The sequence below is a fragment of the Diplotaxodon limnothrissa genome, linkage group LG12, assembly GCF_057381915.1.
Source record: "Diplotaxodon limnothrissa isolate DT_005_m linkage group LG12, D_limnothrissa_male_GT1.1, whole genome shotgun sequence".
NCBI classification, from domain to species: Eukaryota; Metazoa; Chordata; class Actinopteri; order Cichliformes; family Cichlidae; genus Diplotaxodon; species Diplotaxodon limnothrissa.
The window spans coordinates 24,189,125-24,213,187 of NC_140607.1; the positions used below are offsets into that span (position 1 = coordinate 24,189,125).

Consider the following 24,063-nt stretch of genomic DNA (forward strand, 5'->3'; position numbering starts at 1 on the left):
GGTAGGGGTGTGTGTGTGTGTGTGTGTGTGTGTGTATAATGGGTGTGCAATATTATTGGGCTGCAGAACTGAAGAGAACACTAAAATTTGCACTGCTAACATTTTCTAGGTTTTGTTGTTTTAAGAAATTGGGCTTTAGCTTGATGCAAAGTAAATGTTGAAACTTTCTTTTGTAAGTGCAACACTGAGATTTTCTATCCTGTATATCGGTGACAGTGCATTTCTTTAGAGAACTGTATGTGGTGTGTAAATGGTGGATTTCTGTGTGTACCACGTTAAAGATTTGTCATACTTTGCTCTGATTCATGTAAAGGCTACACTTTAATTTCTTGTGTGGGGATTTCATGAAATAAAGGCTGTTTTTAAAAGCAGATTTTCTTGTGATCTTTATGTATTTATACAGCTGTGTATTTATACTGCTGAATGAATCGAACATTGTTCCAGTTACCAGACTTAAAATGTTCTTCAGCATCATCACAAGTCCGGTTACAGTTAAGTCTTCATACTTTACAATCATACTGCAAACAAGATTTTATGTTAATCTAGATATAGTATGCATTGCAATCAACATTTGAGACTGAACCACAGAATTTGGATAGTACGGCCAGAATATGACAAACTTGAAACTATGGATCCATCATGCTCGTTGTGTTGGGGTTTCTCGGTCCACTTTGGGCCCTTAGTATCAGCTAAACATCACTTAGACACCAGTCTTATCAGAGTGTTATTGCTGACAATCTTTACGTCTTTATGGCCACATTTTAACCATTTTCTGATGTGTACATTTAATTTGAGCTTTGTGACAGAAACTTCGATGAAACTGGTTTCTTGAATGTGAAAATGAGGTAGCTGTACTCGACTGGCCTCCAGTCTCCAGATCTGTCCAACAGAGCGCCTTTGGAACGGGAGATTAACATCATACATGTGCAGCCGACAGATCTGCAGCAACTGTGCGCTGCTGTCATGTCAGTATGGACCAAAATCTCTCAAGGAACGTTTCCAGCACCTTGTTGAAGGTACACCACAAGAAATTAAAGCTCAGGTGTGTTTATTTAAAAAAAAAAAAAAAAAAAAAAGTAACCCAGTACTAGCAAGGTATGTGTCAGAGCCAGCATGTGTGAATCCTTTTGATAACCTGCACACTTTGGCCCACCCCTGATGATGATAATAACTGATCAGCTCATTCTCCAGTATCTAACAGTTTCACTTCTGAATTTTCAAGCAGGGCTGTATCCAAAGATGTACTGAAAATATATTTTTAGTGGCCTTTACCCTCATTTCGAAATGCTTTATTTTGTAAACGTCGTGCATTTCTCTTTTTTTCAGTCTTTTCTTTTGTCTTATCTGTGCAATGATACTTCAATTCCCATGTGTTAGCAATAATAAAATTGAAAAAACAAAACATAGCCTTCACATTTTAGCACACAAAAAATAACAAGTAGTCATTTAGGAAACCAGAACCCTGCAATCCTGGTATTTAGTGGTTTCTGACTATAAGGGCACACATCAGGATTCTTTTCTCTTTTTCTTGTGGTTGAATTCGCCAAAGAAAGACTGAATCGTCCAATCATCCACCTGCAGGAGGATGCTGGTCTGTGAGGGTATTGGAGGAGGAGGAGGAGGAGTACGGACGTCACGTTGTCCACGCTCGCTGCCCGTCGTCGCAACGCGGAAGCGACGAACGAGGAAAGGGCGAATCCACGTCACTGAGGTGTCATATTGGCGTCAGTGCAACACAAGGTGCTACCTATCCCAGATATTTTCATTCATGTAGGTTATAATAACTCGTATGACCACAAAGCGAAGGTATATCCATCTGTTTGTGCGCCGGAGGGGGGCCTCGGTGGAGACTCCGGGATTCCTCTGAAGGTAAAATACGCACATTTGTGTGTTTGTCCGCTACCTGCTAGCCAGCCTGACCGGAACCACCGGACGGAGCCTGCCGCTGTATTTCCTCCGGACACCGCTGACCATTGCGGAGTAGAGAAAGCGATTCCCACTGCTTTACCGATTCAGCGTCGTGGTGGCGATTAGCGCCAGCACTTCAGTGTCCCGGTCTCGGTTAGCTAGTCGGGATTTAAGGCTTCACAAGGCTTCAGAGCGTTGTTGACGTTTTCGGTTTGACAGTTGTCGGCGCCCCGCTGAGGACCTGCTGGCTTCACTCATTTACATCCACAATTCTTATCTTAATGCAAATAATTTACAATCAGAAGCAGCTGCAGGCTGATTCACGGGCACAATAATAAATGAGCAGGGTGCTCTGAGCAGTTGTGAGAAGTGCAGGTTAAACTGTAACTACAGACGCTGAGGCCCATTCATTGTTGTGATTTTGAGCCCATCATCAGCAGCAGCAGCAGATCTAAGAAGCATGTAATTCAGCAGAAGCTTAAAGGACCACAGCATTCATTGCTGGAGCTCATGAAAGCAGTTGTGAAATGCCTCCTGTGGCCTCAGGGTTATCTAACATCGCTGCTTCACCTTAATAGAAGCTTTATTATTGTGCGTGGTTGGCACACAGCGATGGTCTGTGTTGGTAGATGGAAAAATCCTTATTTTGGCATGATGTGCAGCACTGTTTACAACAGTATTTTGTGATCATGGCTCCAGTGATCCCGGTGCAGTGTATCACACTCCTATAAAAATGTATGTAATAGAGTGTAAGTGTGTTGCGGCTGAACTGCTGGATATTACAGGGTTATTAAAGTGTTATAAGTTGCTTGTGAGTGACACAGTTATAACATCATTCTGTTGCTGTTCATTCAGTCGATTTGTTTGCTCACATATTACTTCTATGCTTCATTAATCCTTCAAGTTTCCTATATGTATCCTGTTTGCATTCTATCCACGATACACTCACATGTCTTCCCTATTTAAACATTTACTGTCCAAATATCAGGCTGACGTTTATATAACAAGTTGCTTAGTTTATGTTAGGATATGTTTGCAGACTGCACTTTACTAATCTTCCATTCACTCTAGCAATGGTGACGGATTACAGTTCTCAGTTCCATTCATGGTTAAATTGGCATCCTATCGCTTAAGATTGTTTTTTGTTTTCTCCACATGCCCTGGCTTGTGGGAAAGAGGTGTGTGCGTCTATTAAATATTAGCAACACAGACAGTCAGAAGAAGCTAGATGAGATAGACTGATAAAAGACTAGTTATAACCTTGGCTGTATCACTAGATTATTTGTAATGTAGCACTATAGCTTGTAGTTCAAATCCAGTAGTATTTATGTTTTTCAGCATGGAGGTATTTGCTAAAAAATATGGGAATGTTTTTCTTTGATAACACTGTCTACAGCAGCATTGCAGCCTGCTTACTCCTTCTATGAAAACACACGCTTTTCAAATAGCACTCCTTCCCTGCAATCTTTCATTACATTGAATAGAAGAGTATGGTTTGCATTAACTCTGACATGTGGTTATGGTTTTCAAAATTATCGCACCCAGAACCTGTTTTATAGGAAACACCCATTTTTCACACCCTATACACACCTATTATTTCAAACCGATGATCATGTAGAGTATCAGTGTAAAATTACTCTGAGATGGGAGGGTGTCTTTGTGGCATTGTCTGCTGATTGTTAACTATTGTTGTAGGGTGTGTCGATAAGATGCCAAAAACCACAGAGCGCTGCATGAGTAAAGTTCTTCATTCTGTTTTGGTTTATTTGAGGATTGTGATTTTAATGCATCACTATTGTTACATGGAGTGAAGGCCGCAATGACAGAAAACGTAACCTGTCATGTGTTTAATTTGGGAAAACTAGAGCTGGAGATCTAGAAACGTGCTTAGAAATCTTTCTTCTCCAATTCAAGTAATTCTTGATTTAAGTGAACATCTAAGCGGACAGTTATATAGAAGCAATGCCAGCTCACAGCAAAACGAACACTTTGCATTCAGCTCAGCAGCTCTCAGACTAATTGCAAAGCAAAGGGGAACTCAGATTAGGTGAAGTTTTGCTTCCTTTTTTGTTGGTAACCTCGCTTCATGAGCAGTTACTGATGAGTTTAGTCAAATGCCTGAGTGTCTGTTAGCTCTTTTGAGCCTATAATGTAATTTTATGTTAGATTATAGATGACAGCATGATTATAATAAAACAATGCTTCCAAAGGTAGTATTGAGTGAGTGTATATTTGACATTTTCAGCCCCTGTAAAGTCTGACAACAGGTTGTTTGCCCTTATTGTTAAATGAGAGAGGCGTTCTCAATCTGATTTAATCTGTCTAATTGGTTGTCTTAATCGGTTAGCCCAGAGTACTATGACCAGGTCAAATGGCTGTGTGGTGGGTTGAAAATCTAAAGCTACTAAACTGTTGGCTAATCTGAAAAGGAAGCGTTTGATACGGCTGGTGACCGCTCTGTCTTGACTTGCACGAACAGCTAGATGTGATCGAGGACAGACCCTAGCCTAATACGTGTGCGTGTGATATTAACGCCGTTGTTTGGCAGTACTATTTATTGACTTCCTCTCTCTCTTCCTTTTCTGTTTTATACGTTGCATTGAGTTAAATTGTAATTTAAAATTTGCATCACATTTAGAATATGAGAACATTTATTTTCAGGTAGGTGACACTAATAATACACCACTTCAGAGTGGAGAGTGTTAATGTAAGCTTATTAGGCAGAGATTGAAAACAAAACACTTCAGGAGCTCTTAGAGAGGTCGGCTCTTCAATAGTACAGGGACTGCATAGTCACTGTTACGCTTACTGAGTGCAAAAAAACAATGACAGGAGTATTTGCTCAAATGAAAGCCTTCCTTTATGACTCAAAAAGGGGAACTTTAGTCAGTTCCTACTAGCAGTGGGGCATTGTGTTTACTCAGAGACTCTCTTTGTAAGGTCATGTGAGGAACATTGTTGTAGGCTGACGCTCTAATTTTGTATTCTCAACAGCCAGTGCAGGTGAGAGGGTGAGCTATAGGCCAGGAAGTTATGGTTGGCCATGAGTTGTACTGGTGCTGTTATATTTTTTTTCCAAAATTCTGGTCTTTCCTATTTTGTTCTTTTCCATGTTGTGCTTTCAGTCAGTGGCTGATTTATTAGTGCTTGTGAAAGCTACATAGTAGTTTATAATGTATGGATAATCTGCACCACTGCAAACACATAGAGGTTCAGCGCGTAAAATCTATAAATCCATTACTGAATTTTTTTAGGGGCATTTTTTCCCCTTTATTTAATAGTGAGAGGAGAAAGACCAGGGGAACACACACACAGTGAACCACTAAAGAGCCACAGGTCATTTCAACCATATTGCGTATGGCTGAAGGTGATACTGGACGTCATTTCCTTACCCCTCCTAATTCAAGTGCAGAATCCTAGCTATGGTGGTCAATGTAGGATAAACAATTAAGTGAAGCTTGCTTCTGTGATACCGAGGTGAGCTTTGAGGATACGCTGAACTTTTCTGTTGTTAAGCGCAGAAAAACCTATGTTAGCTGCTGTTAGCATCTGTTAGCTGCTGTTAGCATCTGTTAGCTGCTGTTAGCATCTGTTAGCTGCTGTTAGTCTCTGTTAATGAAACATTTTTTAAAGTTGAGATACTTAGTGGATAAAGTCTCGTATAATGTGGGAACGTAATTAAATTGTTTATTAGAAGGAAAGTGTATATTTATGAGTACAACATTCTTTTTTCTATCAAATGACCTTAAAAAATGAACTTACTGTATCTGTAAATAACTGTGCTAAGATTTGATCTTTTTCTAGTACATCCATACAAAAAAAAACCCCTGAAAGAGCGCTTAGGATATTTTGTAACTCTCTCTTCTTCACTTCTTTCCATTCTGTGTTTGTCTGGCTCTCCCCTTGGGTTAGGTCTGTCTGCACAATTTAGTTGTCAAGTAAATGTTAATTGCAATGTGTGAAATGTTAAACAGAAATCAACCCTCCAGGTCTCATAGCAGATCTAATAATAGTCACGTAAAAACTTTCTTTACATGCACTTCCAAGTGAAAATGACGTTTTGGGGCAATAAAGAGCCTTTTTTACTGTTTGATCTTATGAAATATGAGCTGTATCAGAGCAGCAGTTTTTTTTGTGAGACACGCCAGATGACCTTAAAATAGGGATGCGCTAAAAGTGAAGTTCTCGGCTAGTATTGATGTTTTTAAAAAAACAATTTGTCCAGTAGCCGATGCCAAAACAGATGTTATTTTTTGGTTTTCTTGTTAGTTTAATCCACTTTTGTGCTAGAGAGAAACAAAGAAATTCTCATTATAAAAAAATAATTGAACTATTTTAAAGTCTTTCACCCCTTCATCCCTCCTGTCTTCAGACATTTAGCAAGCCCTGAATTGATGTGGCTCAACAGATGAACATCGACTGCTGCTAGCGCTGAATGTTATCTGACAGGCTGATGACAGACAAAAAGGCCTTTTACACCCAGAATACCTGCTTTACCGAATGAAAAATACTGCCTCTCATTCTGTGAGATCTCACACCTTTGTGAGAGTGTTAGATCCGTCTTTGTTCACATGTACTGATGTACAATATACAGAAGTACACTTCAGCTAAGCCCCTTCAGTATGCTGGGTGTATTCAGACTTGACAACCACTTTATTTGTATGGAATAAATGTGAAATCAGATTCTGTTTTTGCCTCTTTTGAGCTCTTTTGAGGCAGGTGTTTGATTAAATTTTTCCATTAGAGAAAGTTCACACATAGACAGTAGGAGAAATGGTGTAAACAACACTGTTTTGGTTTAAGGAGTCATTTCACATGCCCGATTTGGGAAAAATCTCTTAAGTATGACACTTTTTCCATATCAGAATGGGTAAAGATGCAGCAGGAACTTTAAGAGTGGGAAATGTGAGCAGTTTGTGCAGTTAAACTCCATTTTTGAAAAATAAAATTGTGCTCCAAGGGTTAATGGACCGGACTTTGAGAGTTCTTAGCCACATAAGGGTTTGGCACCAGAGAAGAAGTGGTGTATGCCATGCAGTATTCAGGAGTTGATGAATGGTTTATTTATTAAATGTTTCTGTCTGCTTGTTCTCTCAGAGTGGCCCACTGCCTCAGCTTTTAAATGGGTGAATCAGGCTCACGGCGATCAACTCTTGTTTCCCGCCTGCCAATCTTCCGCCGCAGCAGCAGCAAGAGGCAGGAGTCCCTTCCCTCCTCTCCATCTTCAGGCGGAGTGGGAAATGGCGTCCACACCTCCTCGCCTTCCAGCACCAACTCCAGCTCCGGCAGCACCGGGAAACGGCGGAGCCTGTTCCGCACGCCGTCTCTCAGCTTCGCAAGTAAACGGAACAGCGATCCACGTGTCCAGCCTATCAACCTCAACCTCACACCGCCGCTGACACAGGGCACCGATGCCAACGGAAATAATCAGCAGGCAATAAGCACGTCGGTGTCAACGGGGTTCAGCGATGGCGGCAGACGGCCCAAGTCACGCCACTCATTTGGATTTGGCAGCCACAAGCAAAAGAAAATCACACGCTCTCAGACTGAGGACTTTGACAAGGCTTCATCATCGTCCTCTACGACCAATCGAAATGTGTTCATCAACTGCATCAGCAGCTCGGGAACCAATGAGGGCGATGACTCCGGGATCCTCGATGACTACAGTGGCGGCAGTAACAACAACAGACGGTCATCACGCCAGAAGAAACAGCTGCTTCCGAAGTCTTTCTCAGCTCACCAACGCTTCTCCCGGACATCTGATCATCACAGGCCCCCTGAAGTGAAGCTGGAGCCTCCCAGCACCACCGCTACCATCACTCCAGGGGCAGGAGGGCTCACCCCAGGATCCTGGCCTGGTGAACTTGGTGCTGGTGGTGAGAGCTCACTCCAGTCCCCTATGATATCAGAGGATCGAACCACAGCGATCACTCCTTCCGAGTTCATTCCAATCACTGAAGACTCTGTATCTGAAGTAGATGCGCTGCCAGCTCCGAGCCCCGGATCGGGTTCAGCACCAGAACCGGCCTCTACACCAGGGGTAGATAAGGAAGCTGCTCCACCCGATCATCCACCTGTTCCAGAAAACTTCAGCGTGGCTGTCTCTACCTCCCAGGTATCATGTTTGTTTTGTTGAAGAAGGTTTAAAATCAAATGGGGTTAACCAGTATAGACTAACAATGAGTTTAATAACACATAACAGCTTTTATGATAAAAACACACCACATTTAAATACTAAGTAATCGGTCTGCATGTAACCAAATAGACTTAAAAAGATCAAAAAATGTTAGGGCTTCAGGAATACAGCTGCAGTTGCCGTTAAATGCAAAACCAAGAACAAGCACAAAGGACGAGTATTTGTGACCACTGTTTGGAGTGTGTGAAATATGGAATAAAAGTTGAGCACCGGGCATAAAAAATCCTTTTATTGAAAGAGCTTAGGCATGAAAAAGAAGACTAGTGCATGTCTGAATTCTGCCCTTCGCATTTCACACCTTTACGCTCACAACTTTTCCTCCTTCAAAGCATTTATTCAGAGATATTATTCTGTTTTACTGCCAGCTGAGGGAACTTCAAAAAATGAAACCATTCACTTTCCTTTATGGCTTTAGAGTAGTAAAGACTGCATTATTTTGCCTTCTAAACATGTGCACTTTGGTGCATGAGAACACAAACATCCACCTTTTAAATGCTAGCTGAAGGGCAATCTTCTGTATGTAAACTGTTAGCTTTTTGCTTCATTATCTTGCCAGTGAGAAATTTGAACTTTGCACATACTAAATAAAATGCCTTCTCCTCAGGTTTTCTTCACTCCTGCCCAATCAAGCACTGAAAAACCCTTACTCCCGGACACCAGCACAGCCAACAACACGGACTATGAAACTGCCGTTTCCGTCTCGGAGCCTGAGACGGCCGTACCCTGCCTACCTCTGCGGGAACAGTCACTGGAGGAGAGGAAGGAGAGGGAGGAGGAAAGGAAGGAAGCGAGGAAAGAGTTGTCAGCAGAGAAGAGGGAGGACTTGGACTTAGAGAGGAAGACAGGTTACCACACAGAGACCACAAGCGAGAGCGAGGCGTGCGTCGTACGCAGTGAGGGCTGCCACTCTAACCCTGAGCAGTCAGAGAGGAGGGCAAGAACCACGCGATCTTTTCAAGAAAGAGGAAGCTTCTGCGGCTGCCATGAACCCAGACCCTCTCACTTGAGAAAACCACACACAGGTATCAAATTCAAGCAAATGCTTGCAGGTAAATAACATATTTACATGCAAAGCCAAAGCCACGGGCATACAAATGTATACAGCCTATGTGGTCAGTGTGAGTCATAGAGTTGGGCTGATCCCATGATGTAAGAAACACACACCAAGAAAAAAATGTACACACGTTACGTTTGCTGGAAACTAAGCCTTTAACTTCACACATACACTTAGTTCACTTTGACACTTTCATTGTCTTGTACTTCTTTCCACACTTTATGACTTAAACACACAGATTCACTGTACTGACTGGCATTTCCAAAACACCAGTGTAGGGTTTGGCAATAAAAGGCTCAAAACGATATCACAACATTTTAAGGGAACTTACGATCATGATTTTGATGACAGTTTACAAGATATAGAGAAAAAGCTACTGAACAACATTTTATCTGTAATTGCAGCGGCAGAGAGCAGCATTTATTACTGCAAACAAAATGAGGGCATTTTCTGTCCTCCTTTTCCAGCGAGTTACTGTCAGTGATGACAGACTACATAATTGAAAGTGTAAATCTGTTGCCACAAGGTGCCAGCAGAAGCAGCTTTACAGCGCAATAGTGGTGAGACAGCAAACCAAATCAGTAATTTCATTCCACTGTTTGCTCGTCCTGTCACACCGAGCCATGCTTGGGGGAGTCATTTGTTTACTATTGGTTGCACATGACCAGTTGCTAGTATCTCCACGTCGTGTGGATTCTGATGGTGTGTTTTGGCCTCAAGTGGCGAAACACATTTGGTACTAAATCATCATCGTGAGAAGCTGACACATGGCTCTTGCTGTCAGATATGCCTGGGCTTGTCTTGTTTGGAATTGCTGTATTGATTGATATCATTGATATCATGATATGACACTCATTTCATGAAGCTTTCTACATGCTGTTCTTGAGCTAATCTGAAGGTCACATTAAGTTTGTAGCAACTGACTCTGCGCACTACGCACCTCAGCAGTCACTGAGCCCACTCTGTGATTTTATGTCGCCTACCACTTTATATATAACCTTCACTTTGTTATAATACCAGTAATAGTTGACTGTCGAATACCGGAGTTGTTGCACAGGCTGGAATTCACCGAGCTCCTGAGAGCGACCCATTCTTTCACAAAGGTATTCAGAAGCAGTGTGTATGTTAGGTGCTTGATTTGTACACCTGTGACTATAAAGGTTATTGAAACACCTGAACTCAGTTATTTGGGTGGGTGCATAAATACTTATGGCAGTATAGCATACATCATATCAGGTCTTATTACCATCTTGTAGCCCTTACCTTTGACTCTTGCTGCTATCCTCTATCACAACTCACCCCTAACACCTTTGTCCGCCTACTCCACCCTGGCTGCACTCTTTTCTTCACCTCTGTTAAGCACCATTTGTTGCTTCGGATTTGCATGAGACAGGCGAAAGTACTTAAACTCATCTGACTTCACCCCTTCTGCTCATTGAATGGTCACTGTTACACCTGTCTCCTTCTCGTTCACAGACGTGTATTCTAACTTTCATTCCTCCTTTCTAGAGCATACCTCCACCCCACCTGTTTCTCTTCCACCTGCTACTTACTCTCAGGGGCAATCGCAATGTCATCAAACGTTATAGTCGATAGAGAATTCTGCGCTACTACTACAAACGAGGGCTCATCAGGCCCAATCCCTGATGTAATCCTACCCCACCTTAAACTCATCTGTCACTCCTAACATACACCTCATCACTGTCTCACTGTCCTCAAACATGTCGTGGACCTGCGTCACATGCTGATGCATGCAAACATATTGAACGTGAATCATTGTCGGATTCTAAATTGTTGTTTTTCCATGAAAAAATTTATGGCAACAGTATTATTGTATTATTGGAGATGTTCATTTGTAAGTATGATCTGAACAAATTGCTGTTAATATAGTCACTGTTACGTTTTCATCAAAAAAGATCCACATTCATCTCTGCTGAAATGAGTTTGACAGTAAACATTTATTATGAAGTTAAAGTGATGCTATGCTCCTGCTACTTCAGTGTTGTTTGATTTTATTACTTCCCTATGCGTGATTGTACAAGTGTGAATTAGAATGCCAATAAAAATCTTGAGAGTTCATTATCAAGCCTATCAAAGAGATTCTCCCAGGAAGCTGATAAGTGGAGGTGCTGTAAATTGGCATAATCGAGATTTAAAATGATATTATTCTCATGTCTCACAGCTTGTTCCCACTTGATGATTGCAGACTACAAGATGATTTGTATTGACATACGGAGCATAATGCCTTTGCATTGTTTGCTTCCAAATTGTTTGCTAATTCAAAGTTGGGAGTGAGAATGTTTCCAGACAATAAACGAATTAGGGCTGGAAATCGGCAACATGAATTTCAAATCAGATTTGAAACTCGTGTGGCTGTCAGTCCTTCTTGCAGCAGCTCAGGCAGTTAATCTGGAAAAATCCTTTCAGTATATTAAATTAGTGGCAGCTGTGGACTGACTGAAACAGTAAGTGTCACATTGAAAGTGTTTTTCTTAAATAAAGCTGATTTGTTAATGCTATCCTTAATTCACCTCCAGCTGCTGCAACACAATGCGCACTTTCTTCTTGCCAGACTTTCTCTGGTAACAACAAAAAATGCCTACAAAACGGCTCTCTTGAGCAGCTGAGTGCTCAAGAGAGGCGAAGAAGAAAGGGTTGAGCGGTTGGTGACGACTATTGGGGTGATTTGTGACAGAAGGAAGCTGCAAGAGTGAAAAGAAAGGTTTACAATATGGTACTGAGACCTACTATGATGTGTGGTTTGGCACTTACAACAAAGACAAGAAGCCGAGTTGAAGATGCTAAGATTTTTGTTAGGACTGACTGGAATGGAAAAGAAATGAGGAACAGCTGAGGTTGAGTGGTTTAGAGACAACGTTAGAGAGGCAAGGTTTAGACAGTTGGGACATGTGCAGAGGAAGTATAGTGGATATACTGGACACAGGATGCTGAATATGGAGCTCCCAGGCAGAAGGACAAGAGAAAGACCACAGAAGCGACAGAAGAGGATGTTAGAGATCGAGTGAGATGAAAGCAGACAATCTGCTGTGGCGAGCCCTAAAGGCACCAGGCGATAGAAGAAGAAAATTTGAATCATTCGAACATGAAGTCCAGGGTTTCACTGGGAGGACTGTCTAAACTGTTTGATGAGGAATCAGAGGTCAGTTGCATACCGGCAGTACAGGCACTTTTGGCTGCTCCCTTATTTTCTTCGCCACAGCAGACGGATCCACTCGTTTGATTTGGTTCACACAATTTTATGCCAGATGCCATTTCTGATGCAGTCCTCTCTTTTATCCGGGCTTAGTGCTGGCATTATGTCGCCTTCTGACTGGATTTGTGTTTCCTCACGGTCTTGAACTGAGGATCTTTCACTTGTGAGACAAATGTGTTAACCACTGTAGCGCTAAATTGTTGTTTTGTTACCTTCACAGTTGAAACTGAAGAGACTGATAAGAAACTTGATAATCCACCGAGGTTTAGTCATGTTCAAAACGTTTCCTGTATAAAATGTGGGCATTGATACACTTTGATGATGCTCCCGATTTGCCTTTTTTCCCCCTTCTGTTAGAAACTCTAGAAGGACTGTAACCTTGATTATTGCAACTGTTCAAGGCATGCTGTTGTGCAGTCGAAACATGGCTTGATTGAAGGACTGTCTGCAAGCGAACACGTAACATGGTATTAATGGCCTATTTTAGCAACACACAGACACACACAGCATGTTGCAATCCCTCCTGAAGGAAAATAGCTGAATATTGATTTACACTTTGAGTTTCTGGCTTCCAGGCAGTGAGAACTACTGACAGACTATCACTGAGACAAATAAGCTCATCTGTTGACTCTACAAAAAAGGAATTTTTTGTGCAAACATTTGAACAGTCTACAATAAGGGTCCCAATGTGTTGTAACTCCATGTGTAGTTACAGATGCAATCATGGCACTTCTTCAGTGTTCTCATGTCTGCTTAGTTCTTGCATGAAGACTACCGACTTACATGCCTGTTGTTTGCGCGTGTAAAGGTTCAGGTAACAGTGTGCAAGTGTAGCAAGAAATAAGGAAGATAAAATGGCTCATACAAAGTCTTGTTTTTGTGTGTCTGTGTGTCTCCTCTTGCTTAGTGACAGGATGTGGTATTGTCTCTCTGTTTTCACTTCAATCTTCTAGGAGATCAAAATAGAGCAATTATAACAATCTTTCATTTATCTGTCTAAGGAGTATTTCCCCTGAAAACAATAAATAGCATTTGACCAAAAGCAATATTGCTGAAAAGCTTTGTAAATGGAAGATTGAATGTCGTTTAAAATGCTGAATATATAAAACATTGTGATTTAGTTTCATGAAACAAAAGCCCCTTTCTAACAGGAAATAGGGCTGACTGCATTAGTAATACAATAAAACATGATTACATCTATGCTTGTGGAATCACTGTTATAACAGTTTCACCTGAATACATTATTTCTCTCCATCTGTCTGATTGTGTAATTCTCTTTGTTTCATTCTTTCCTCCAGCCTCACTGTGCAGCAGTGCCAGCCCCTACCACGAGGTGATGCGGATGGAAAGACGTCTGCGCTCCTCGTCCGAGGGGGCTGGTGGTCCTCGTATCCATGGAAACCACAGAGAAGCCCCCGGCATGGAGGGATGTGGTCTGCTCAAACACAGAAACAACTCCTCATCGTCTAAACTCGGGAGCCTGGTAGGGCTTAAGCTTTCTGTGTTTGTTTGTGTGTTTATTCGACAGCAGTGCCCTTTGATGATTATGTCATCAGTAGTTGTTTGTGCACATTTGCGGTAAACTATTTTTTATTTATGTATATATTTTACATCAGCTAGTCATATATTTTTGTGAGGTTATAATACATAATAAAGCACAAAAGTGTAAAGAAAAAAAAGTGTTTCTGTATATTTAAAGCACTTTTGTGCTTTATTATTTGTGTGGTATTGTGTTGCTTTATATCATGCATATATACTCATTTGTGTTGAGGTGTCTACGGGAGTTTTGCCTTTTTGGTCAGTGATGGAGGCACTTTATTAAATGCACGCATCTCAGATGAGATATTGGCCACACCACTCTGTTGGCCCTGCTTCAAAGAAATTCTCCTCAGAAACATACCTAACATGAAGGGACAATTGATTTTATTGTGATAAATGCTGTAACAACCAACTGTGGAAACAGTGTTACAGGTATTTAAGGTGTTTTTATGCCTACGGTTTGTTTACTCTGGTATGGAGTTTGTGATTTTGATTCTTTTCACACAGAAAATTCAAGCAAATCCAAAAGCATCACTACAAATCACGTGAACTAAATAAATACAGAAGGAGATAAAAAATGTAGTCCTTTGACCAAATTGTCAATAAGGCAACATACCAAGTGAGCTACTGGTTAATTTTGCAGGTAGTTGCTATAGTTTGTTCATGTCTATAATACTCTGCTGCATCCCAGAATGGGCCACATAGCTGGCTACAGGAAGGCGTTTAGCTCCAACTTTCAGCATACACACAGTAGTTGGATCGGATCAAAGTCGGATCACATTTATGCCAAAAACAAACCCCACTGGAGTTTATCTGGAACTGGACTCATACCACCTTCTCCAAAGCGTCTTGTTTTGATCCACACCTGAGTGGAATTACCACATTAACATCTGCACAAACAAACTACACTAAGGGTGGGGTATACTGTTGCTGAATAAAAGTTGTGCAGTTCTAAATGTAAAACGTTCATGCTGGCTAAAGTACCCTTAAAGAGGATACTTGTGGAAATGCTGCTGGGTTTGGTCACTTTCACTAACAACATCAAGTCATTATTAAAGTAGTGCTACGACTCTCTGACCTTACTTTTTGCCATTGCTGTGCAAACACAGCAATGGTGTAAACACTGTACTGCCTGTTCATACTGGCACGCCTACTCAGTGTACATGAAGGGTTATTTGAAATGCATTTACAGGCTTACTAGTACTACTTACTACTTAATTTTTAAAAAAAAATTAAGCCTTGTCTGGATGAAGATGGTTTGCTATTTAAAACCATGTTTTTAAATGATTACATTTAATTTCAACAATACACATAAAGATAATGAGGGGAAAAATACCCTCTTTAGTTGATTACTTGATTGTCATTTCAAGTATAAAATTGTGTCTCTTTTGAAAGGGAATAAAAAGAGAAGATGTAATTGGCCTCAATCATAGCCGACCACTAATGCAATGCCATTTAATATGTAATGTAATAAAGGATCCGGCCTAATCTCACTCAGTGCTCATGCCTCTGGCTATGCAAACACTAAATGTTCCAGCATGCCCTCAGCAATGCAGACATAGCTCTGTTTACTTTTTCAGCTTTGACTCAGAAAAAAAAGTTGTAAATTGTTGGTGTGATGGTATGTTGGTGGTGAGTAAGTGTCCTGATAATCTCAGGAAGTAACATTTTGAAATGAGACGCTGTTGAATCGACTGTAAATGAAATGGTGAATGCAGAAGTGTACACTGTAGAGGTGGAACAGTTTATTGAGGGTCACCACTTCTTGATTTTTTTTAGCTGTACTTAACAAACGGATTAGGGAAAAGTGGTTCATCAACTCACAGATTATTACTAAGGGATCTACATGCTCAGCAAAGCTGGTTGTGTCATTTAAATGATGTTCAATTGGTACCCAAATGAGGCCCAAAGTGGGACAATAAAATATCCCCCCAACTCTTGATACTAGGCAGGATGGATCCATGATTTCATGCCTCAGTTTCCTGCTCTTAAACTGACAGGAAGTGGCACCCGGAGTGGTCTTCTGCTGTTGTACATTCAGAGATGCTCTTCTGCATACCTGGCTTGTAATGAGTGTTTGTGTGAGTTACTGTTGCTTTCTTTATCAGCTAGAAGCAGTCCAGCTGATAAGAAGCCAGACGTCCTCTGACTTCTGGCATCAACAAGGCATTTTCACTCAGAGAACTGCATGCTCATTGGTTAGTTTCTCTTTTTTAGACCATTCTTTGTAAACACTATAGATGGCTGTATGGGAAATTGCCAATAGATCAGCAGTTTCACCGTGCCGATTTGAATATGGCAGGGTTACTGCACTCTAATTCTTGGTCGGTGAGTGCATGTCAGGTGTAGATGATGGTCTTGCAGTGTATTGCCAAATCCCTCATTGCTATGGTATTGTATCATACTATGAGGGATTGTGTGATTCCAACCCCTAATACAAGTCTTTTATACCTTACTCATTGCATCTGTCTCTGGACATGATGCACACTTCAGTAAAGATGAAGGAATGTCTTCTTTCCCTTTTCTTTGTATATAAAGGGCCCGTCTTGGGGCCTGAGTCATGAAGGAAAGGTACGAGCCTGGGAGTGTGTATTATGCATCACCACTGTTACCGTCATGTAAATTTGTGGGGTAGCTGTTAGGTATATACCTAAGTGTGAGCTTTCTAATTAAATACAGAACTAAACTTAGTGAGGGCATGACTGGGATACAAATGGTTTGCTTATTGTTTATACGCATACTGTTTGGATGATTATGGTGGTAATGTGTTACAGAGCCTGTGGGATACAGTGATTATGCGACGCAAAACAGAGAACGGCTGAAGGATACAATACAAAAAACTAAAGATTTAGTTTGCAGTGACAAATGACTAATTTGTTAAATTTGCAAAGATAAACTGTGACGCGCCGCTGTGGACTGAAGCAAGCCGATGTTTGCTTGAGCCGTTTGGCGATTTCATTCCAGTAGTTATTGTTTTTTGATATCCCTCTGAGAAGCTGTGAGATATTTATTTTGTCACCATATTCAGTGTTGTTTGCTCATAAGTCTCTCAATGACAGCTGTGATAATACTGTGACAGTCTGACAATGATTACACTCAAAAGTGGCTGAAAAAAACATTCTTGGGGAATTGTCTCTTATCTCAGAGAACAAACAACTTTGAACATGGATTTTAGTTTGTAGTTTGATGGATATGTATATGGCAGAATTCACTTTACATTGACTGTTTTACTTATGTATATCAACTATCGACAGTCTCTTGATTGCTAGACAGTGTTGTAATACAGAGTGGCTCTTGTTTTCATATTTCTCAGTCTGATTGTTGCCTTGTGCAGGCTAGATAGCATAAATGGCACTTGTATTAATCATACACAGATAAGGATTCACTTCCTCTCCAAGACAGAATTTGTAATGACCACAAGCAGATGGTTTGGTTTGGGAATGAAAAACAGAGAGGATGTTCGCACATACTGGTGTTATATGCTCTCTTGGCCCCAAGACAGCACATAAAAGCAGTACCAAATATGATATACTTGAAAGTTCAAATCAAATGATTTTCTCTGAGGCTAATGCACAATGGTTATACTGCAGAGCCCTGACAGTAATGGTTTATGGAGAAAAGATCTTGCAACTTATACGCACCAATGACTAGATGAGCCAAAATGCTGCAAAATAAACACGAATTTAAGGTGGTTTTGAAGTATGCAGTTGTCACATTTAGTGTGTAGATTGTCGTGCAGAGGACCCGAGCACAGAACGCTGCAGGCAGAGCACTAAAGGAAATGTAAAACTTTATTGTGGATTATCAGAGTCCTAAACTACAAAACTGTGGACTGTAATTCAAGAAAGTACCAGGAAACACCTGAGCAAGCGAAGGACAGCTCACACGGAGAGTCACTCAACAGGACAAAGGACATAAGGAGGACTAGAGTGTATATAAACACAAGGACTGTTAGGGATAAGGGACAGGTACACACAGTCAGGGCAATCATGGGAGTCAGACACTAAGCAACATTCAAGGCAAGACAATACAGAAAACATATGCCAAATGAAACCCAAACAAGGCAAAGACACATAACTAAATGTGGACGTAAGAAGACTTGGACTAAACAAGAGGACAGATACAAGGAAACACTAGAGGACAAAGTCATAAACTTAGAAAAACAAGACAACTACACTCATGAAAATTAACAAGCTCAAAAGAGAAATTGAAATTCAACAACTAAACATTATAACAGTAATTCATCTTAACGGGCATCCAGACTCCATAAACACTAAACAGTAACCAGAATAACCAGGAAGTCGTGCTCAAGATACTGGAAATATAATAGAAAAACCAGGAGACTATAAAGAGCAGCGCTCAAGCAATACAAAACAACTGGCAATCACTGAGAACGTGATCCAAAACACCGAATCCTAACAGAGAAAATGAATACCAAGAAAACCACGAGATGACAACAGGAATCAAAAACATCTGTAACATCACAAGAAATCAAAACAAGAATCGACTGTTTAACAAAACTCAGACTTGAATATATTCACTCAGATAAGATAGACAAGTACCTGAGATCAAGGCAGCAGTAAATTATTGCATCATCATTATTATTATTATTATAAGTAAGGTTATTGTTGTTAATTAATTAGGTTTTATTTAACTGGTTGTCAGCACTTGAGAGGCTTTGGTGCGCATATTTTATTGAGACTGTTCTAATGTGTTGTTCAGTTATTGTAGTAGTAACAAAAAAAACAGTAAAAAAATGTGGTAAAACTTAACATTTAGAATTATTAAAAATTATGTTGAAACAAGCAAATCTAGTCAGCTGAATAAAGACAAGAATTAATAATGAATTTAAAAGAAAAAGTAACAAATTGCAATAGCTTTCTTTATATGTAAGTCTGACAGCTAGCTCATGAAAATTCAAATATATTCTTTATTATTTATTGCAAATTGAGAATGAGTAGTCTGTAATAATAATAATGATAATAATAATGATAATAATAATGATAAAAGCTATTTATATGGAAACAAACTGATCCTTGAATTAGTGCTCCATGGCAATTTCCCCCGACTGTACACGTCGCAGACCATGAAGATTTGATACTGGAAATAAATACTTGTTTCACTGTAAAGAGGATCTGAAAGCTGGTCTGATCGACACTTTTTCTCTGAGAAAGCCTCGTGTCAGAGTTGAAGTTGTTTTTTGTGTTGTTAAATTTGCCTGTGAGTTCCTGCTCTGACTTGTCAAAATGCTTGCAAACTTTCATCAGGCCTTCCAAGATGACCTGAAATAAATCTTAACCTGCAATATGTGATATCTTCTTAATCTTCTCGGAAAGATTTCATGCTTCCGAAGTTAGAAATGTAGCTCTGTCAGTCTAAGCCACGCGTTCGGAGCGAGTTTCTTACAGCGTCAGCGGTGCAAATATCTGGATTTGTTTCTCTTATCGAATCGCCCGTTGAATATGAAAACGTTTTACTCGGGTTGCTTCGGTCTTGGACGACTGGTGTTTCTGTATTGAGTGATGGCTGTTAGAAAATGTCAAATGTCAGGTGTTAAGTTGTGAAACAAGGTTTTTTTTCCCCTCAAGTAGGTGTTATTCAACGGAAGTTTCACTGGACGTTCAATCCTTCATGCCCTCAGGCGCACTGTAAACACAACTGGCTGCGAATCGTCGACTCAGACAGAAAGGAAGTCATTTTTTACTCCATAAATATCTGCAGCCATAATACCTGGCTGCAAAGCCAAATTGCTCTGCTGCGATACTAATGCATTCACCACATTAAAGAAGTGAATAAATGTAATTTTCATAGACTATATATGTGGTACTTTTTACAGAGTGCGAATGGAAACCTCTGGCTTTTTATGGACAGAGAGAATCTCTTGCTTCCTCTTATCCCTGTTTTGGATGTCATTCTGCTAGGCATTTAAGAGATGGAGCCATTTTTTGATGAGAGCAGAATCTGATATTATCTCTATTAACTCAAGGATTATACTCATTCAACTCACATTAGTGATGTAAAAAAGGTGACATCTCAGGCTTGTAAAATCGTATTAACACATTTCTGTGGTTGGAGGGGCACATTAAAATGGGTAATTTTGCTTCAAATGAAGTCTGTGTGCAGTAGCATCACACAGTATGGCTCTTCATTTCTTTTCCCAATACCTTTTAGCTATTAGCTTTAATGCCTGAAATGAGGGCTTACGTGTTCAGGCGCATCACACTGAAATGCGTTCGGAGCTTTTTCTGATGTTTACCGCACCGCCATCCAGAGGGGGAAAGGAAAGGATAGAATTTTGACTGTTCATAAACACGTAACTGCTGCTTTGGAGAACATAAAGTCAACTGATTTGAAATTCAGAGGTGTGTTTAATGGTCAGGGATGCCACTGAGCTTTGAGGTTCAGATGGGAGGAGATCGATACAGAGTTGCTCGGAGGCAGTTTATGTCCAAACAACAGTGATGAGGGGTGAACAGAGATGGTTATTGGATTTTCTGATGCATTTTAATCTGTAGATGTTGTGCCAGACTGGTACTTGGTAGTTTGTGAATGCTGGTATTTCACTCTGGTTTTGGTTTGTAACTTTTTAGTGCACACAAGTTCAGGGAAGATATTTCTACCAGTACAACCAGGACAGGAATGCTACCCACTTACACTACATGTTGATGCAGAACTGCATTGACATGCAGGTTGTGATTTTCATTTGAGTCAACAGAGACCTGCTGATGATAAAAACATGTTCCCAGGGAGGTTGACATATATGAGTTTATGTAGAAGTGTCTCATAAATATTACATTAGCTGGTAAATAAAGCCTATAAGTACACTTCCTGTTAGGCAGGAATATGCAGTGTTTTAATACATGTATTTGCCACACTATACTTCTGTGTGTTTTTTTGCAGTGAATTTACCCATTTGTAACCATTGGATGGCAGTATTGACTTTTAAAATCCTGAACGTAAAGGAAACACATCTTACTGCGTCATTATAACCTCATAATGCCAAGAACATGGAAGCTTCTGCTGAAAGATTACAAGTGAATATCTGCTGTTAAGTGATGAAGCATGACTCACTGCGCTGCTGTGGCTATAGCTCATTTAAGAGACGAAGGATTAGGAAAATCTTATCAGTTATTTTCTGAAATTGAAAGAGTTTGTAAGAAATTTTAAAACCGTAACGTCAGTGAATGTTGATATTTCAAGGCCACCCAAGGTGGAGGGAGATTTTCTTGTTGGATTATTATTGTTGACGTTTGGACAACACTGGTTTTTACATAAGAGAATTAATTTAAACTCAGTAATCAGAAGGCACTGGCTCGTTTTTTGTCATGATTTCTAGTTGTTTTTTCCCCTTGTTTATTCATCAGCAATTTTTAGCCTGTGAAGCATGGTAAAAGCTGACAGTGGCTGCACCAAACTACAGCCTCATTGAGCACTTTCTCGCTTTCTCAAACTAAACCCTTTATTAATCGTCCCTGCATAACAAGAAGAGCAATTTCTTCTCGATAGTTTGGATGTAATGAAGAAGAACTAAATATCTTATTAAATGCAAGCAGAATGGGGGAAGAAATACAGTGCACTATTAAAAAGAACTGCATTATTATCATTTCTAATATTTATAACGTTTAATTTCTTCAGCTAAGTGATTCTTCTTCTGATTGTTCTGACCCACCTGGATTACTTTGATGAGAATCGTTTCATAATTTTTTGTAAAGTTGTCACATAGTAATTAGTATTCTGCGTTTCAGCGTTTGTTTTCGGAACCTTTTTGATTAATGACTACCTCGCTGAAATTGTATTAAAACGATCTATCATAAGAACATCAGGCAAAAAATTCTCTTTTATTTTTGTTCATTTTACAAAAGCAGGAAAAAAACCACCAGCGTGTATTATGTTATTGTGAGGATAATAATTAGTCGTTGCTTTATCGCTCACCTTTTCGGAGTTTGTTTCATGTTTGTGTTTTTGCTCTTTCTCATCAGGATGTTCTGAACAACCTGGGTTCCTCGGAGCTGGATGAAGACGACCTCATGTTAGATCTGGATCTCTCCGATGATCAGCGACACCGACATGGTAACGTTTTTTCTGCTGTTTCCGCCATAATAAACATTTGCATATTTTGCGGTGACATTGTAGGAAATCGGTGAGAGAATTCTGCAACCATTTTTAATCTTTTTAACCAGTTCTTAGCAGATTTCACTGATGATTCTGTACATGCAAAGTTCATTTAGATAATACTTCAAAATAGCTTTTCAAGATGCCTCCTATGCAGCGGGACTTGTTTCTAGAAGAACTCTGTGTAGGGGAGTTAATGGACATGTGACTGGATGATGAACAATTGCATCATAAGTTAAAACCCTGAGATATCTTTTGGAATTAAACAAGTTCTTTTACTCTTTATGATTCATGATTTGCACTCCCATTTACTACAATGACAAAAGACTTCATTGCGACTTTTACACTTTGGTAATCCATCCAGTCTGGGGGGCCAGATTGGACCCTCTTTGAGGACAGTTCTGACCCCCCAGACTCATGTTTGTAGGTTACATTACTCATGTCCTTTATATCTGTATCTCTTTTAATTAAAGGGAATATCTCCTCTCTCACCTTCCTCTCTGGTGTCACAGTCGCTCCCCTGTCTGGTTTTGCTTTAATCTTTGCCTCTCTTTTTCCTTTATTAGTACACTTCTCCCTCATCACCTTAACGCATGAAACCAGTGTTCTCCCTGCTTCTTTCAACACGTGCTGGGACTTTGATGCGGCTGCCTCATTTACACCAATTCATCTCCTTTGTTGTTCTGGCATTTCCATCACACTTCTCCTGACATGCGTCACAGTTGAAAAGTGTCTGTCGGAGGAAAATCGTTGCTCATGCCCTGCCACGGTAGAGCATAGGAGTGCCAAACACCCTGAACCCCAGCTTCCTCTCATACAACACATAAGAATAGTATTGCGCTGAAAAAGTGCAGTGTAACCACCAAACATACAAATCTGTTAAGAGAAACTCTGTGTGTGCTCATGTATTGGCTTTTATTGCATCCATGTCTTAAAAATGGGATTTTTCTGTTATGAGTCAATGTTACAGTGAAATCGTTAGCTTTTAACCAGCAGTGCTGTTTTTTTGCGCAGACATAACTGAGCAAAATCGAAAGCTCTTGCAGTTACTGTCTGTACTGATTATATTTCTGACCTGTGCTTGCAAAGGTTTAGTTCGTATTAATATGCGTCAAACCAGACAGATATACATAGTTGATGTGTGGTAGAGTGCAACACACGAAGAAAATGACTCAACGAGGTAAACATGAGCTTGTGATCATACTCCATTTCTGTGCTTCATGTTGCTCAGACACAGGGACTACAACAATGCAGCGACGGGGTGCGTTTATGTCAGCTCGACTAGCTTTGTCTCTTATCAACAGATCTATCGGTGAAATTATATGTTAATGTGAGGTTGGATTCATCTATTTCTAGGCCATATTTAAGTCCCAGATGGGCTCCTAGAATATTGCAGTTGCAGTCAAATAAAGTAAAATGCTCAGCAGCACTGAGAAGTAAAGAATACAATGGAAGTTTCAGCGCTAATAAACAGAATTTCCTATGCTTATGGGGTTTGAAGAGCATTGGGAGGCTGGGTGGTTCACTCACACAGCCAGTCAAAACACACACACACACACACACACACACACACACACACACACTGGAAAGATCTCTACAGGCACTGGCTGATGCAGAGCTAAGGGAGGCACCATCATTAATATACACACTAGCACACAAGCGTGCATGCTTAGTCATTAGACCTAATGGTTTGCAGACTGTAGCATGAAATTAAAGGTTTGATGAATTGTTCTCATAAAGTCAAGGGACTAAGACTCTGTGCTGGCATTAGAAGAGTAAGGTTCTTCCACAAACTCAAATTACAGGAACTCATTTAAACACACCGTAACAGACATTCACGCAGAATACACAATACAGACACGCGCAGATCCATGCACAGGTTCATATAAAGATGTATATGATGTATACGTACACAATTTGATGCACACCCATCTCACAATCCCTTACGCCCACGCACTCATCGGTACTCCTCATTTTGACCTCTCTCAGGTGGCTTGTTGAAGCCGTTATTAAAAAGCAAGCAGTTTCACAGCAATTTAT

At 40.3% G+C, this 24,063-nt stretch overlaps 1 protein-coding gene across 1 annotated transcript in view; it reads left to right on the top strand.

Annotated features, from left to right (window-relative positions):
• Positions 1 to 1,724: 1,724 nt before the first annotated feature.
• ccser1 (coiled-coil serine-rich protein 1) overlaps positions 1,725 to 24,063 on the top strand; it is a 127,850-nt gene continuing 105,511 nt past the window's right edge. Inside the window, exons 1-5 of the mRNA XM_085367368.1 lie at positions 1,725 to 1,869; positions 7,006 to 8,023; positions 8,709 to 9,126; positions 13,671 to 13,855; positions 21,891 to 21,981. Coding sequence (XP_085223494.1) covers positions 7,031 to 8,023; positions 8,709 to 9,126; positions 13,671 to 13,855; positions 21,891 to 21,981 — 1,687 coding nt within the window. The 5' untranslated portion in view covers positions 1,725 to 1,869; positions 7,006 to 7,030. The remainder of the gene's footprint in view (positions 1,870 to 7,005; positions 8,024 to 8,708; positions 9,127 to 13,670; positions 13,856 to 21,890; positions 21,982 to 24,063) is intronic.